The sequence below is a fragment of the Cylas formicarius genome, unplaced genomic scaffold, assembly GCF_029955315.1.
Source record: "Cylas formicarius isolate icCylForm1 unplaced genomic scaffold, icCylForm1.1 PGA_scaffold_7__23_contigs__length_41026272, whole genome shotgun sequence".
Classification (NCBI taxonomy): domain Eukaryota; kingdom Metazoa; phylum Arthropoda; class Insecta; order Coleoptera; family Brentidae; genus Cylas; species Cylas formicarius.
This window is the reverse complement of record NW_026844352.1, coordinates 6,267,948-6,286,745: the sequence shown is the minus strand read 5'-3', so window position 1 is coordinate 6,286,745 and position 18,798 is coordinate 6,267,948. Positions and strand designations below refer to the sequence as shown.

General features: G+C 36.1%; 1 protein-coding gene across 6 annotated transcripts in view; it reads left to right on the top strand.

Moving 5' to 3' along the window:
• Positions 1-18,798, top strand: part of LOC132704402 (uncharacterized) — a 70,454-nt gene that overhangs the window by 38,703 nt on the left and 12,953 nt on the right. For 4 of the 6 annotated variants that reach the window (XR_009619279.1, XM_060674383.1, XM_060674384.1 and 1 more), the window contains exons 2-10: positions 660-1,212; positions 4,500-5,947; positions 8,460-8,699; positions 8,755-8,845; positions 11,388-11,618; positions 11,677-11,903; positions 16,822-17,126; positions 17,182-17,394; positions 17,448-17,655. Coding sequence is in view for 5 of the 6 variants with exons in the window: in XM_060674380.1 (XP_060530363.1) it covers positions 660-1,212; positions 4,500-5,947; positions 8,460-8,699; positions 8,755-8,845; positions 11,388-11,618; positions 11,677-11,903; positions 16,822-17,126; positions 17,182-17,394; positions 17,448-17,655 (3,516 nt within the window). In the remaining variant the exon portion in view is untranslated. The remainder of the gene's footprint in view (positions 1-659; positions 1,213-4,499; positions 5,948-8,459; positions 8,700-8,754; positions 8,846-11,387; positions 11,619-11,676; positions 11,904-16,821; positions 17,127-17,181; positions 17,395-17,447; positions 17,656-18,798) is intronic. The other 2 variants (XM_060674382.1, XM_060674381.1) reach the window with 2 other exon arrangements.

Below are 18,798 nucleotides of genomic sequence, written 5' to 3'. Positions count from 1 at the left end.
TTTCGCAGCCTACTAAGATATATATTTAAAAGAAGACAAAGTTTTATCGTGATACTGGAGCTGCATCTATGTTATTCCGGGAAATTTTGGCGCTAACCTCTACTGTCTGTCTGCTGTTGTATATGATTTTTAATGGAAGATATGATTTTTGAATTAGAATTTTAATATATTCTCTAAAGGGCAACTCCGTATCCAATATAATACCCAAATTTTTCGCAGAACTGACCATTGAAAGCCTGATACCATCGAGACGAATATCCACGTTATCATTTAGAAACTGCTTATTAATTTTTGGACCGAGAAGCATTAAATTAGATTTAAGAGGATTGAGTTTAAGGTTATGTTCTGAGGAAAGTAGTTTTAATATATTCAGGTCCTCATTTATTAACCTGGATGCATTTTCGTAATCAGAGTGATTAAAGTGAAAATAAATCTGCGTATCATCGGTATAGGCCGGGCCTTTACAGTACTTCTTGATTGGGTTAGGTGTAAAAACACACTTCCAGTTATTTATTTAACTTGGTTGTACTGAATCTTGCCCTCCTTTTTTGAATAAAGGCCTTTATTATTATTATTATTATTATTATTACCAAACATTTCATGAAACATGTGTTACTATCTTTCCCCGCCATATTTTTACCGGTACTTCTTTGTTTCAGGGCGTCCTCGCGTATCCCTCGCCCAATGAAATGGCCGCCAGAATTAAAAAGCAAACGGCAAATTCGAGGGAGATAGCCTCGCCACAGTCGGGCCCGTCCAAAAGCGACCAGACAGCGAGCGAACCCTGCCCCGCCCCCAGGAGCGCGAAGCAAAATGTCGCGGGTATCGCGAAACGGCTCGCGAAAAGGATGCCGCCGAAAAAGATCATCAAGAAAACGGCGGGCGGCGCCATCAAGATGAAAGCGAAAACGAAGAAACCGCTGAAGATCAAGATGAACCGCCTGGCTAAAGCGCTACAGCAAAACGGAAAGGGGCTGGAGACGAAGAAACGGCTGCTGAAGAACGGACTCAGGGGCGGCAAAACGGCGAACGCCCTGGAGCCGATCTTTCCGCCGGAGGAGCACTTGGAGTCGAAGAAAACGCGCAAGAGGATCGCGAAGAAACCGCTGCCCAAGCTCATAGACGTGAAGAAGATCAAAAGCGAATTGCTGCTGCTGAAAACGGAAGAACTGGTCGACCACGGGGAATCGCCCGGCGATAGGGGCAAGTCGGGTGAGTTGGACAGGTGTTTTTCTCTTTCAGTGATGTTTGCCGTTTCGCGCTATGGCGCGTCTCGATCTTCGTCGCGTTGGCTTTCGACCGACCCTCTCCAATAAAACTCTGACTTCATTTACTTTTAATAACTACTGATCAGATAAAAAAAATATGCTGTTCGAAACAAAAATTTAATATGCTTTATTAATAGGGTTATTGACAATTAGCGACTCAACACTTATTTTTTAATAATGGGTATGACCCCCTCTGGCCCTAATAACATCTCTTACTCGATTAGGCATAGATCTAGTCAAGTTCGCTATTGTTTCTTGTGGAATGTTGAACTACTCTTCTTGTACTGCAACAATAAGCTCTGGGATAGATGTTGGGGTACGAAGTTTAGCTCTAATTCTCCGTTTTAGCTCATCCCATAAATGTTCTATCGGATCGAGGTCGGGACTGCATGCTGGCCACTCCATAACTCAAAAACCGGCTGCTTTAATGTAATCTTGCACGATCCTTGCGCTGTGCGGCCTAGCATTGTGCATAAAAATGAATTCTTCTTCAATGTAGTCGACATTGGTCTGTTCATAGATATAAGAAAGTGACCAATTGCTTTTGAATGGAATTATCCAAGGGTGGCCATTAACATACAATGCAACAAGATTATTACCTAAGGTGTCGGAATTTAAATTCAGGTAAAATTGTGGTCCGTAATAGAAAATAATTTTATAACTACCTGTGTTTAATATTCTTTGGTTTGGTATACTACATAGATTAAGTTTATTAGTAGTTATTCTTATTTCGTGTGTAATACAGCGTGTGTTGAATCGTGTGCGAATTATGCAAAATATGTGCGAGTCTAGTGTATCTCAGGAGATGCTCCCGCCCAAATGTAAAAAACACTATTCTATTGAGACTAAGGTAGTTATGAACAATATTTATTTGACTTTCGTTGAACGTGGTGCCAGCAAGCAAGCCACTTTAGAAGAAACGGCCACATTGACGAAAATTTCAACATCAACTGTATGGAAAATTGTGAATAATCCCATTTCAGCGAGGAAAAAAAGAAGCGATGCTAACATTTTCTCGAGTGTAGATGAGAGTGATCAAGATATAATACGGCTTAAAATTTACCAGTTATACGATGAACAAAGCGTGCCTACATTAGATATCTTAATTAGGAGGCTTGAAAAAGATGGAACCGGTGTTAAATGTGGCAGAACTAACTTATGGAAGTGTATTCAACACATGGGTTTTAGATTTTAAAAAATTGACAAAAGGCAAGTTTTAATGGAATCTTTTAGAATTCGGAAATGGCGACTGGAATATCTAGAAAAAATTTGGATTTGCAGAGAACAACAAAGGCCAATTATTTACTTAGATGAAACCTGGTTATGATACCCCGGAAAAGGGTTGGGTTGGCTCAACTGATAAGTGTAAAACAAACGCTTCATCAAAAGTAGGTAAAAGAATAAATATTTTGCATGCTGGCTCTAAAGATGTTTGGATTCCAAGTGGACTTTCTCTGTCTGCGAAAAATATTAAAGATTCTTCTCTGGATTACCATGATAATCGGTGATTTATTTGAAAGTTGGTCTAAAAACAAACTAGTTCCAAACATTCCTCCTAATAGCGTCATTGTAATGAACAATGCAAGTTATCACAGTAGACAGTTGACTAAAACGCCTTCCTCATGTGACACAAATGCAACAATCCAAAACTGCATGTATATTAACTACATTTATTTTCTCGAAGATTACACCAAAAAACAATTATTCGAGGTTCTACAAAGCTTTGTAGACTTGAACCTACAAAAGGATAATTATGCAAAAAATACAATTTTAAGGCTTCCACCTTACCACTGTATACTTAATCCCATTGGACATGTTTGGCACCAACTGAAATCTGTCATTCATCTTAACAATGTTTTTCCCCGTGTTAACTCCAATGTCCTCAAACTTATAGAAACCGAAGCTTTTAACATCCCTCCACAAAGTTGAGCAAGTTCTGTTAAACATATAAAAATAGCAGAAGAATCTTATATCCATATTGCAAATAATATAGAACAAATAATAATTAGAACAGGCGATGATAGCGATACTGATACTGATATATTATATGAATAATTTTAAGTAATTTAAGTAGGTAATAAAAATCATTTGTAATTTTATTTTACATTTTAAACATAAATACATACATAAATAAATAAATATTATTTAGTATCTTTCCTAACAAAATCCCAAATAATTAAATTCTAAGCAAAGTACAGACCTGTTCGGCCATATTTCATTCTTACAGCTTGCCCGGCTCTTTCCTTAATTCGTATCAATTAGTCACTTTCTTATATCTATGAACAGACTTTAGCTAAAATATGAATACAAAGCTGGTCTAACTGTGAAACACGAATAATAAAAAAAGAAAACATTTATCGAGAACGATTAGTGGCGGAGGACTGATACATTATTATTATTAGATAGATAAAGAATTACAATAAATAGTATGTTACAGCACGTCTAAGTACAAAAGAGAAAAAAATATACAATTATATAATATGTATACACACGCATACATACATATACACATACGATTAGATAAAGTCTACAGTAGTAATAGGTATAACAACGTAATACATAACACATAAAAACAAACATGAATAAAACTGAAAAAAAAGAAAAGAAAAGGAAGATATCGAACACAACCAAACAGTGGCCACTATCAAGAATCAGGTAATCACGTAATATCTTTTATCTTCTGTTTGTATTCCTCTACGAAGTAGAAACAATGCTCCAAAAAAAAAAAAAAGATTTTATTTTGGTTTTAACATTTTTAAATAGCAAGTTTGTGATTTGATTTGTAATTAAGTTATATACATTTAGGTCAAGAGAATTTTTCATGCTTTTAGTTTATTTAAACTTCCTAGTTCAAAGCAAATTTGAGGGGGAAGTGGGGTATTTATGATTATCTGAGTGAACTAAAAACACATTTTGCCACATTGGCATGTTCTGCCGCCAACTGTGTTTCTCCATTAAGAATATCTACATTTGTGTCTGATGTTTTAGGTGTAACGAAATAGAACGTAATGAATTGTTATTTTGCATAATTTTTTTATGTGCATATTTCAAGAATTGCTCGGCGAAAAAGGTTGTTAGTACAAATTTCCATTAGGGTTCTTTAAGGGGTCTGCTCGAGAGGGTGTTTTGGAGTAATAAACAGTAAGGGGTCGGTTGCAAAAGCACTATATTTCTGGTCTAAGTATAACAAGTGCGATTCGTCAACTTATCCGTCTTTCCCCTATATCATAGACGGTTCTTCTTCCGCCGAGCTCGATTCGAAGCCCGTGCGGAGACCCGCCAAGCCGAAGAAATCGAAAACAGATTCTGCCACCATCGAGGAAGTGATGAATGACTTGACATTTCTAATCAAAGGCGAGGACATCAAAAAGGAACCGGACTCGATGTCCGAGTCCAGCCGGAGCGACTCCCTGAAGCCTACGAGGAAGTTGACGAAACGCCAGCGGATCGACCTGCTGAAAAAGGAGATCAAGAAGGAGAACATCGAAAACACGCTGAGCAAACTGGACGCCGACGAGAAGAAAATCATCGACATGCTGGACCTGAACGTCAGCAAGATCAGGCGCGACGTTCCAGCGACCAAACGCCGCCATAGCATAGAAAAGTTCCCATTGAACTGCGTGGAATCTGAGCCGGTGGCCCAGCTGTCGATCTTCAATCAACTTCCCAGGTGCATCAGTCCGAAGACCTCTAAAAAGCCGCTGAAAATTCGCCACCAGAGCTTGGACGGGATCGTTTTCAAAAGGAACAGCCCTTATACAAGGTCCGATTCGCCGGTCAGGATACTCAGAAACGGGAAACACAGGAAGTTGAAGGACGCGATCCTCTTGGATGGGCTGGACGAGGTGAAGAGGAGGAGACGGTTGTGTTCCGACCTCAGCAGCTCGAAGCTTTCCGAGTACGACTCGGATAGCAGTTTCTCGGATATGGCTTCCTTGCACGGCAGCGAACCCTCAAACAACAAAGAATTGGATAATTTACTGGACGAATACTCAATCGCCGAACAAAAACCCAAAACTCCGTTAGCTGTGATGACTGTGACCGACACCAATTCGAATTTGTGCGGCGGTTTGACCACCCAGGTCGATCCCCCCGTAGCCATGGTCGTCAGTCCTAGCTCCAAAGTTCCCGATAAAGGGCTGATATTGGACATCATGAAGCAAACCTTTAACGACACTCAGACTTCTCTCCAAAAGTGCGAGGTGTCGAAGTTTTACGGGAGAGTGAAGCAAGACGAAGCTGCGACGGGGGAGAATTGCCTCAGCCCGAAGGAAAAAGGGACCACTCCTGAGGGAGATTTCGCCTCCGAAGACAAGGAAGCGGAAGAGCAGCGCTCCTTCGAGAACATGGTCCAGGAGTGCATAGAGAGCATCGGAGAAATACCCCGGGACGTTTCGCTCGATGACTCGGTGCCGGTGATCGAAAACATGGCGGAGGCGGTGGATTTCATCCCTCGGAACGAGGACCTGGAGCCGCCCCAGTTGGAGTGCAGTGTCGAGCCGCCTTCGAAAGCAACGGCCGACGCCGCAGCTGACGCTCCGCCTTGTATCGAGGAACTAGGAGAGGAAGCGACTGAAAAAGTATGTGATATTCCAATCGAGGCCGTCGAAGAAGCGGCGAAAGAAGAAGAGGAAGAGGAATCGCCCGAGCAGTTGGCCAAGAAGGAGAGTATATTGAAGGTGGGTGAAAAAAATCAGCAAGCATTATTTCAGCACCTGTAGTATCACGAATGCCTTACCTATATAGCATAAGGTATCACGTTGAATAGTATTTACAACTCGTCTATAAATATCCCCTCTCTTCTTGTCTAGTACTATTTTGTCATATATAATCATAAACCTAAGGTGTAAGGTTGAACGATGTTTGCAACTCGTATACAAATATCCTCGTCTCTTCTTATTTAGTGCCATTCACCCGTATATAATCCTAAACATATCTACCCTAAGGTGTAACGTTTTACAACTCTTAAAACTATTATGCAAATATCCTCTCTTTTCTTATCTAGTGCCCCTAGTGGCCCTATATAATGCCCATTTAGAATTATATAATCCTAAACCTATCTACCCTAAGGTGTAAGTTTTTACAACTCATTTACAACTAGTATACAAATATCCTCGTCTCTTCTTATTTAGTGCCATTTAGTCGTATATAATCCTAAACATACCTACCCTAAGGTGTAAGGTTTTACAACTCTTTAACAACTCGTATACAAATATCCTCTCTCTTCTTATCTAGTGCCATTTAGCCGTATATAATCCTAAACATATCTACCCTAAGGTGTAAGGTTTTAGAACTCTTAAAACTCTTATACAAATATCCTCACTCCTCTTATCTGGTGCCATTGTAGCCGTATATAATGCCCATTTTGAATTATATAATTCTAAACTTTATAGTGTAAGTTTTTACAACTCGTATACAAATATCCTCTCTCTTCTTATCTAGTCCTATTGTTGCCTTACATAATGCCCATTTAATAGTATATAATCCTACCTCGTATACAAATATCTCTTCTTATCTAGTGCCTTTTAGCGGTATATAATCCTAAACCGATTTACCCTAAAGTGCCGTATATAATCCTAAACCTATCCAACCTAAGGTGTAAGGTTGAATGATGTTTACAACTCGTATACAAATATTCTCTCTCTCTCTCTCTCTCTCTCTCTAGGGTTTTGCAACTCATTACCAACTCGTATACAAATATCCTCTCTTTTCTTATCAAGTGCCATTTAACCGTATATAATCCTAAACCTATCTACCTAAGGTTTTAGAACTCATTTACAACTCGTATACAAATATTTCCACTGTTCTTTTCTAGTGCCATTTAGCCGTATATAATCTTTAACCTATCCACCCTAAGGTGTAAGGTTACCAGGTTCCTCTTAAGTTTCCTTTCATTTTTTGCAAATACAACCGCATCATCTGCAAACGCACACGCGCGTAACGAGTTACAGATCTTTATACCCTAGTAAGAAGCCAGATGTACTGGTCTGTTTTTTTTTTTTGTTAAATCTCCCCTAATTTAATAATAGTGGACTCAAAACGCTTCCCTGTCTAAAGCTCTTGTTTTTGCTGCTCTTATACATGAACGTTATGGCTGAAATTAGTCTTCCTTCCACACCAAGCTCTATCAAACTCTCGTTCATCGCATATCTTGAAAGTTTGTCAACATCTTTCTCCAGGTCTAGGAAAGCTAGATAAATCTCTGTATGCTATGCTAGCCTCTTGAGAAGATTCTGCAGCGGGTATTGATACCGTGCGAACTTGTAAAGGCAAATAGCCTCTGGTAACAAACTTTTGGAAGATTTAGAATAGTTTTTTTTTTCGATAGTTTCTGTTGGTTACGGGATCCAATGAAAAAATAGCTGAACGGATTAGGTCTCCGTAGTGGCCTTTCGGGAATATTTGCGAATAAAAGTCTCATGATAACTCTTTAATTTCTTTCTGTGCACCAAAGGAAAGTGCTTGCAACAAAATTACGAAGGGTTTCATGCACACCTACTACGGAAGCAGAAGTTTTGCTCAGCTATGCTTTGTTTTTCTTTCGAATCTCTGACTAGTAAATTTTAAGTAGACATTCGAAGGTACGAATTTTGGCATGCAAGGGCGTAAAACCAAATGAGAAGCTCTCCGAACTAACATCTTTTTTTTTAGTTTTTATTTTCTATTGGTCTCGCTGAGATGACACGATCTTGATAGACAAATTTTGCGATCCACCATAGTGATTTGGGATCTTTAATTTGCATTTTGATCTTTTCTATTTTATTCCTTCAAGAGCTTTATTCATCTACAACATCGTGTAATCTATGAGGCTTGATTCTGTATACTTTCTAGTCTAGAATGATATATCTTCATTATCCATAATAATTCAAGACGACCCTGTTTTGTAGTGGAAACTACTGTAATAAACGGGTGGGTTTTGCCATCCTCAGACTGATTGGAAGCAGATAAAATACTGAAGCACCATTATATAATATCCATTATACACACTTTATTTGACAACTTTTTTACTTGTTTTCCGGGACATCAAAGGCAACCAACTGATAAAGAATAATTCGGTGCATTTAGTTTTCTCATGTTTTTTACTAAAATATACCTCACTTTTTCTGAATTATCTGTATGGTTTGATACACATATTAAAACGCGCAATGAGCCTACGTGGGACGTTTTGCTATAGCTCCGTTGTTTCCCTAGGCACTAGGTCTGCAGAGCCTGCGCGCTGCGGAGCAGGCGAAGCAGCAAAGGGGCAGGTCCGCTTCGAAGCGGATCGAGAAAAACGAAAGTTACACTGGAACTTTGAAGACTGTGATAAAGATCAATCGGGATAAGAAGAAAGGGAGGAGTTCGTTCAAGATGACGCTGCAAAAGAGCAAAAGTAAGAGCGACAACGGGGAACAAAGCCAAACGGACGAAGGGTACAAAATTATGAAAGAGGTTGGTGTCGATTAGTTAGTTGTTGTTTTTTCTTGAGTTAAAATTCGTTTTTCAGGGAGCGGCCGGATCGGGCAAGCAAGGAAAAGAGTCCTCGGATTCAGCCGGTGCGCACCGAAAATCACATTATTCTAACAGATCTAACATGGGTAATTAATTATATGGTTTTGGGTTTGATTATTTCGATTTCTTCCACTGTAGAGCACGTTAGTAGCGCATTTATCTTGAGATGACATTTTTCGCAGCTTGAGGTTTATTGCTATCAAAACGTTTAGGTTTTTCAAAACAACCAACAACAAACAAGCTGAAAAATATTGGCAAAAAATTAAATCTATGGAAACTCTTTCGGAACCCGTCGTAATATTGCGAAATTTTCCACCATCTTAAGTGCCTCATTTCAAAGTGCCTTAGAACACGATTGACAACTCCCAGTAAAACACAAATATCAGAATGTGACCCTTGGATTTTTAACTCTTTTAGCTAAAAGTGGGGTTATGATTGACTAATTGACTTTGGTGCACTAATAGTTTTCAAATTTTCATTTTTCTTTTGGATTTAAGATGCGGAACATATATTTTTGAATAAAATTCCTTCTTTTTTATAAAAGTATTTATACCAATTCCAAAAACAACAATACGGGCAAAAAAACACCATGATCATCAAATTTGCTTGGAAACGTTTATAATACTTCTTCAGGTATCTTCTAGCATAAGGTGATTTTGCAATATCTATAATGATATAATGCTGTTATAGTTATCTGATTTGGCTAAAATACCTTCGAGGTGATTTCAACATATGCATCATAGAACAAACATTGCACTTTCATTAGGACAATATTATAATGGCTAACAACTTTTGATAAAACTAGCACCAATAAAGTTGGGAACAGTGATTGTCAATTAAGAAAGAAAAAATGTTAGTTGCCGATTTTAGACAATCTAATTCTAAAAACAACTTTCCAAAAGGCCCTAGATCACTATTAGAAACTCGCAATAAAATAAACATCAGAATGTGGCACTTGCGTTATTCACTCTTTTAAGTGGTGAAAACTGCACTGAAAAATGAGGTTATGATTAAATATTTGACATTGGCACAGTAATAGTTTTGAAATTTTCAATTTCTTTTGGAATTAAAATGCCGAACATTTTTTAATTGGATATTTTTGAGGAATTATGTTTTGCAGTTTCACGAAGACTGCTTAAAATGCTTCTTTTTTTAAAGAAAGTATTTATGCCAAAAATACTTCATGGTCACTAAATTCGTTTGAAAACTTTTATAATACTTACTCAAGTATCTTATATCAATAATGCTCTTGTAATAAAACCTAAAGTGATTTTGGAATACTTAGAATATTTTGTCGAACGGGAAATTTCATAAGGACAGTGTTATATTGGAAAATAACCTCTGATATAACTACCACCGATGCAGTTGGGAACAACGATTGCCAATTATGAAAGGGTCTTATTTAAGGACCAAAACAGCAGGCAACACTGAAAAAAGAGGTTATGTTGTATATTAACATTTGACATTGGTCCACTAATAATTTCATTTTTCTAGTACATTTACGATGCGTAACATTTTTAAATTGTATATTGTTTTAGAATTATGTCTCCAAGTTTCAGGAATGTTGCTTAAATTGCTTCCTTTTTTATGAAAAAATATATGTCAATTCGGAAAAACATAATAATGGCCGTCATAAAAAAAATTCTATGGAGAGAAATTTTAACTTTGGTCGCTAAACGTCATGCAGTGTTGCCAAACAGCTATATTTATCAGATTTGATCTAAAAACTTTCGGATTTCAAAAAATGCATTAATAAATTTTCTATTTCACTTTTGAACACGTAAATCGAACATGATGCGCCAAAAACAAATTGAAATTGTCAGATATATATGTTTACGCTAGCAAAAATCTACTGGGATAGAAGAAACAGAGAGGGTTTTAGTTGTGGTTAGGTTTTTAGATGTTTTTTGTGGTATTGTTTTATTTATTGTGATTTAATTTTTGACCCACTAGGTTCGGATCATGCGTTTAGTTTAAAAGTGAAACAAAGGTCGAAATAAATCGATTAAAATCGATTGAATATGGCAGTTTGGCAACGCTGCGCGGCTGCCATTTAGGGGCCACAGATAAAATTTGGGCATCTCATAATTTCTTATGCTATCATAACCTCACTTTTCAATTGTTTATTTCTTCAAAGAAGTGTTATAACTTTTTTATAAATATCTCGATAAAGTGGTGAATGAAACTAAACATAGCTTTTAGAATTCTGCAACTGAATGAAGTTGGGAAAATGTTATCGTGTTTGACTGTTGTTCGAAGCGCATGGAATCCACTTTTCATGATGGCTATGGAAAAATTATTAGGTGCTTTAAGTATTATAAGAGTTTTAAGAATAAATTATAAAACCCCAAGGGCAGAAGGTTTTCAAGAACCTTTTTAAGATTACCCGAAATCGTAAAGTGCTTCGTAGACAAAGTGAACTTACATCCATTACCTAAAGCTGCGAAGAATTCAATCGGGTTCCGTACTTTTACTGCACCTTCCCTTTTTAATCACCGCTCTCACCGCACCGGGCTACGTTTTCTATAGAATCTATCGGCTAACATTTCTAATCTTTTTCGAATAAAACCGCAGCAAGGTTAACTTTAAATGGCCGCTTTCACGTGCTTTACCATGAAAACTTTTCAGAAGCTAGCAGCGAGCACACGTCCGACGGAGAATCTACCGGACCCCTGGACAAAAACGGTGCTCCGGCAAAAGCGTTGGTGATACCTGAAAAAGCCAGTTCGTTCAGCATACACCCGGGTCGCTTGTGTAAGGACGAGTGCTCTTATTGTTTCGGGAAATTCGGCCTGTTCGACACGCCATGTCACATCGCCCAGATGAAAAGCGTCGAACGACAGAACAAGATACTGGCCAGTACGATAATTTTCGGGATATTGGGGAACAGGGTGGTCAATGTTCATTACGTTTTCAGCCGAGAAACATTTGACCAGGGACTCTTGTCTTTGCGACGCTTGCTACCGCCATGTGGACAGGAAATCCAATACCCCTTCGTACACCAATAAATCATTGAAGAGGAATTCACTAGTCGCTCCGGGTCCCAGGCAAAATCACTGCCACGTACTGGGGTGTAGTAACGTGTCGTCCAACATACTGCGGCGAAAATGGATAATCAAGATGAGGAAGAGCATTTGCCAAGTGGTGAGTGTTTGTTTAGATGGAAACGAGTGATGGAGCAAGCATGGGAGGGAGAGGGTGAGAGAAGGGAGGAGGGAGAGAAGTTGCAGACATATACGAGGGCAGCGCCAAAAGTTCCCGGCCTGAATATTAAAGAAACAAAGTAGAGTAACATTTTTTTATTATTTTTCAATATAATCCCCCTTAACTTCGATACACTTATTAAATCTCTTTATTAACAACTCAATCCCTTAAATATATGTATATATATATATATATATATATATATATATATATATATATATATATATATATATATATATATATATATATATATATATATATATATATATATATATATATATATATATATATATATATATATATATATATATATATATATATATATATATATATATATATATATATATATATATATATATATATATATATATATATATATATATATATATATATATATATATATATATATATATATATATATATATATATATATATATATATATATATATATATATATATATATATATTCTTTTGGTTTGTCTGCAAAATGAGCTAAAACAGCTTCTTTTAACTCAACTTCGTCGTTAAACCGCCGTCCACGTAAATCGTCTTTCAAATATCCAAACAAATAATAGTCGCTGGGGGCCATATCTGGACCATAGGGAGGATGATCTATCTGTTGGAACCCACACTCTAAAATGGCAGCTTGTGCAACACCAGCAGTATGGACAGGTGCATTATCGTGCAAAAGACGCACACCTCTGGTCAGGTTTCTACGATGTTTTACACGTATGCAGTGTCGCAATTTATGTAATAATGTTGCGTAATATTTACCATTGATAGCGGTATTAGTTTCTTTAAAATCTATTAAAAGAATTCCTTCACAATCCCAAAAGATCGTGGCCATCACCTTTTTTGTTGACTGGCAGACTCTGAATTTTCTTGGAGGTGTTTCACCCTTACGACGCCACTCCATTGATTCTTTTTTGGATAGAGGGTCATAATAGAGAACCATAGTTTGATCTCCCGTCAGACTAATTTCTATCACAGGCTTTGGTTCCGACGCACAGAGTTGTTTTTGAATAGCCGAAAGGTTTGTAGGAACCCATCTTGCACTAACCTTATGCATACCTAAATGATCATGCAGGATTCGACGAACACTTGTATCAGAAAGCTTAGTAATTTCTGAGATTTTCGAAAAATTCGAAAACGTTTTGCCCATTTTTTCACTACAGAATACGAAGGAGAACATTGGCCGTACACATCATCCAGACTTTCTTTAATAATTTTAGATGCTAACCCTACTTTTGTCAAGAACTTTATGACTATTCTATACTCAATTTGCGTTATTTGCGACATTTTTTCGAACACGTCTTGTTTAAAATGCTATCAATAAAAAACTATCTGACGCAAGACTTCAATTTTTTTTCGCAGACTACTAAGATATATATTTAAAAGAAGACAAAATTTTATCGTGATACTGGAGCTGCATCTATGTCAGGCCGGGAAATTTTGGCGGTAGTCTCATAGTTAAATCGGAGATAGTTAAAACCTAGAGTTTAATTGATTCAAAGTATTCTATAACAAAAAATATATAACTTGGACCAATAGAACTTAACAATTTATTTCTTTACCAAAGAATTTAGAACTTTTAGCCTATTTTTAATAATAGTAAATACATTTATTACATAGCGGTTAGAAAATTTTACAATGCATGCAGTGTTTGAAATAAAATGAGTGTTACTAGATATAAGTATATAAAAGTGAGAGAGTAATTGCAGACATCTGGTTAAACCGGATACTGTTGAAGCCTATAGTTTAATTAATATCAAGTATTCTATAAAATATGAACTTAACAGTTTAGTTTTTAATAATATTAATAATGCGTTTATTACATAGCTGTACCTGGTTATTCATTGTATTTTGACACCTACCTGCAGGGTGAATCTTGGTTAGTTTTGGTTTAATTTTGGAAGGTAGTAAAAAAAAGTGTAAATACAGAAGTTCGAAGATTTTTGCTCTATTATCTTATATAAATGTCAGAAAAAACAAACCCCGATCGCAAAATGGAATGTCCTATACATGATTAGCTTAAATCGTAGATCTTGTTTTCCTGATTTCAAAAACATGTGGTTTATTGACATTTCATTTGGCCGTTTTTGAGATATTTCAGTTTAATAATAATTATCATTCGATATCTGGACAATAGCCATATTGTCTAAAAATGATCAAGTCTACCTTGATAGCAACCAATCAAAACTAAAAATATGCAACGTAAGTTAAATAACTTAAGATATTTCAAATGGGTTATACTGAGGAAGAAAAACGCCAAATAATAACATTATATTATTCAAGCAATAAAAATATCAATAATTAATGTTAAACATATTCCACATAACCTTCCTTATTTTCTATACATTTGACAATATTTCCTTTCAATTTCCTATTAATACACGAGATGATAAAATCAGGGTTTTGTCTGTTTAGATCTTGTAAAACGATGTTGTCTTTTTCCTGTCACTTGTAAACTTTCAGGCCTATTATACTAAAATTTATTTTTTAAGTATCCCCACAAAAAATGTCACAAGGATTCAGGTCGGGGTTGTTGGCAGGCCATTTGATAGTTCCTTGCCTACCTATCCAAAGTCTATAACCGGTTGGACATTATGTGCAGATGTGCCATCTTGATGCCAAATTAAATTTAAATAATGCCTGACTTTCACATCTTCTAACAACTGTTCTATTTCGGCAGCAAGGAAATTTAAATATCGTTGGCCATTCAGGGATCCTTCATATATACCCATGTATTGTATATAATAACCATAAATTAACTAACGTCCATCCTTATTGGTGGCGGACCAAAAATGTTTATTCTTCCTATTAAATACACCTGCCGCTGTGAATGAAGCCTCATCCGTAAATATTATTTTTATAAGAAAATTTCCATCTTCTATACATTTCTGTTGCAAATTCGAGCCTCTGCCTTTTATCTTCTTCATTTAAATTTTGCAGTGGAAGGAACTTATATGGGTAAAACTTATGATATTTTAGTGTTCGTTGAATTTTACTATAAGATTTTCCAGATAATTTTTTATAATCGGGTATAGAATATTCAGGATTGATTTTCTAAAAAAAATGAAATATAAAAATTAAGAAAGTAGAACTGAAAGTCATGTTGTCAAGTGTCGTAATAGTATAATAATTTACCTTGAAAATAAAATAATTTATTGAGATATTCATCAAAATTTCTTCCTATTGACCTGGTCTTTCGTATGACCTCATTTCGGTCCTCAAATTGTTTAATTATATTGAACTGAGGTGGCTTTTACTTGATGAAAATCCATTTATCAAAATAAATAACAACTAAAAGTTAAGATTTTCACGAAATTATATATTTTGACATGAAAATTGTTTCGACAACACCGTGTCTTGATCAAATGTAATATTTACAAACTACCTGCTACTATATATACCGAAAAATGACCATAAAACCTTAATTATTGTTGTTGTAAGAATTTAAGTTCAATAAAGGACAGGTATTTAAATCTAATTGATCGGTAAACATTACATCTGAATGTCTCAATTTGTTAATTTCCATGACTTCCAATAAATTTAAGTTTGTGGCTGTATGTAACATATCAAAATTGTCGTCAAAAATGTGTTTTTCTATGTTTAAGTGTGTGGCATAATTAGAATCCAGACTATTGTTTCTGAACGCTCTTTTATGTTCGTTAATTCGTTTCTTGAAGGATCTACCTGTTTGTCCAATATAAATTTTAGGACAAGATCCGCATTTCAACCTGATTTTTGAGATTATGGACATTTCGTTTTACTGTTTTTGACAAATGTTTTGGTTAGTTTTAGGTTAGTATTAGGATAAATTTATTTCAAAACATTTGTCAAAATGTGGTTTAAAAATAGCTTTCAGAACTAACAACGCAATAGGAAAATTTTTTAAAACAATAAATCGAAATGTCCAAAATCTCAAAAATCAGGTGTCTACAGATTGAAATGCGGATCTTGTCCTAAAATTTATATTGGACAAACAGCAAGAAACGCATTAACGAACATAAAAGAGCGTTTAGAAACAATAATAGTCTGGATTGTAATTATGCTCCACACTTAAACACAGAAAAACACATTTTTGACGATAATTTTGATAATTTACATACAGCCACAAAAAGTAGAAAATTAAATTTATTGGAAGCGATGGAGATTAACAAAATGAGACATTCAAATGTCGATCAATCGAACGATCAATTAGATTAAATTTTTTTATTTATTTATTTTTAAATAAAAATTTATTAAAGTTAAATTCTAATATTCATTTAGGTTTTATGGTCATTATAGACGCGGTGTTGTCGAAACAATTGTCATGTCAAAATATATAATTTCGTGAAAATCTGAACTTTTAGTTGTTATTTATTTTGTTAAATTATATTTAATGAAGGAACTCTTCTACCGGAACATATTTGGGATATTCTCTTTTAACCCTATGAATAATAAGATTTTATTATTTGGCATTTTTCTTCCTCGGTATAATCCATTTGAAATATCTTTAAGTTATTTAACTTACGCTGGCGATCTTTAGTTTTGATTAGTTGTCAAAAGTATAACATTGTTAAAACAATTGCAAATATAGATAATGTGGTTAGTATCTTGACCATTTTTAAACAATATGGCTATTGTCCAGAAATGGAATGATAATTATTTTTAAACTAAATGAAATGTCAATAAACTATATGTTTTTGAAATCAGGATCTACGATTTAAGCTAATAATATAAAGGGAATTACATTAAAAAAAAAAGATGTTCCTGTCATTTTGACAGCTTGCGATCGTCGTTTGTTTTATCTGACATTTTCTTAAGATAATAGAGCAAAAATCTTCAAACATTTGTATTTTACACTTATTCGTAGATAAACATCGATTTGGATAACCCCGGTCTACACTCCATTCCCATATGCGACGAGCACTACAATTCTCTGGAACACCTGATGGTCTGCGCCATGTGCAAACGGCGTCTGGCCCGCAATCACATTCATTATTTGGGACCAGAAGTGAAAGACTTAAACTCCGCGTTGAACGACGAAGGGATACCCCTAACGTTGTGCGACAAACCGGTGGTGTGCAAGCTGTGCAAGTGTTTCGCTTCCGTGATTCTGAAAGACCCGGAAGAAAGGCCGGACAACAGCGCGAGTTTCTTCGAGGACTACAAAAAAAGGTGAAGGATTCGGTGGTCCTCGGTCGCCCCAAGACGGTGTAACGCCTGCTTTCAGACTGCTGCACTACAACGACATAGTGCCCATGGACGCGGCGGCCGCCGAAGAGCCCATCGTAGTGCCCAGCAAAGCCGACAAAATGATGGAAAAGGAATCGGTGAAAAAGAAGAAAAGGGATCGACATTCATCTGGGGAATCGTCCGGCAACGTACACACCGACAGCCAAAACGAATTCGACAAATGTGATAATTTAGAAGACCATCAAACTAGGTCGGTCCGTGGTTGTTTCCCCTCGATCGCTATTATCGGTTTTATATTTCCAGACTCCAGAACAGAGTGCCTTCGACAGACACGAACAACTCCCAAAGCCAATCCAGGTCCGAATCGCCCGATGACGAGTATTCGTCCATCGATTACAACACCCTCATACCGACCATCAACCTGGAGTGTCCCAGCGATTCGGACAATAAGAAAGAAGCCCCACGAAAGATGACAGTAGGTATCCAGAAGCGGATACCGAGACTCGAAACGGTAAAATTTTTATCACTCAAATTTTTGAGGTTTGATATATAAAATTATTAATTAACTCACTACTATTACTAATACAAGAACCGACGAAGAAGATATTAAAAAAAAAACAACCTACAGGCAACATTTACTTTTCGCTCTAAAAGTTCTTCATTTCCGATCTTCAACCTCTCGAAGATTTGATTGAAAGTTGTAATTTTTCGTACTCAGTTGGTGATCTGCCACTGGGTCTTCGTTTTTCTGTTTTACCTTAAAATGTTAGTTTCTCAAGATTGTCGTCATCTCTATGTCTGATATGGTCGAAGTATTGCAAGATAAGTCGTTCAGGATGGATGTAGCGATGATGAGATTCGCAGCACCCTCCCCTAAATTGTGTGTCTGCAGTCTTCGTGGTTTGTGACTCAGATCCGCATGGATCAAACAAGAGCATTTTTGGGGTTTTTCGTATCTTCTTTAATCTTCCATGACATTGCTAACCTGCTTTTTAGCTCCGCCTCACAATTCCCAGTTTTTACTTAAGTCTATTAATCAGCGTGTGTTTGATTTTATTAACGTTTATCTCAAAACCAAGATGGTTACTTTCTATAGTGATTTTTTCCGACATGCTTTTTCGCTATTAGGGTGGTATCATCGGCATACCTAAAATCAGTTATTAACCATTGGTATTAAAGAATCTGAGTAACAGTATGCAGTCGTGACGTACTCATTGTTTAAATTAATAATTAAATATTAAAATATACAAAACTTCTCCAAATACGAGAAATAACAATAAATAATAAAATGTATGCCACTTACACTATGATTGCACCTAGTTGGCTGATAAATTGATTCCTAAATAAAATTATTGTAATGTTATCACACCCTGCAAGTGTGATAAAAAATATTGGAAGAGCAGACAAACACCTCAAAGTTGGTGAACACCACTAGATTACTCTTGGTAGCAAATATTTTTAAGTTAGGAATTTTTTTTATACTTGCTATAGAAAGGAACAAAAATGTTCTGGTTTATTTACAAATCATCCTGTTGGCTTCTTGAGAGCTCAAATGAAGCTTTCTCGCATTCTACTCTGTACTTGCTCATATACGGTTTGAAGGGGGCGGAGCTAAACAAATTTCGAATTGAATTGAAGATTAGATTTCTTAAGA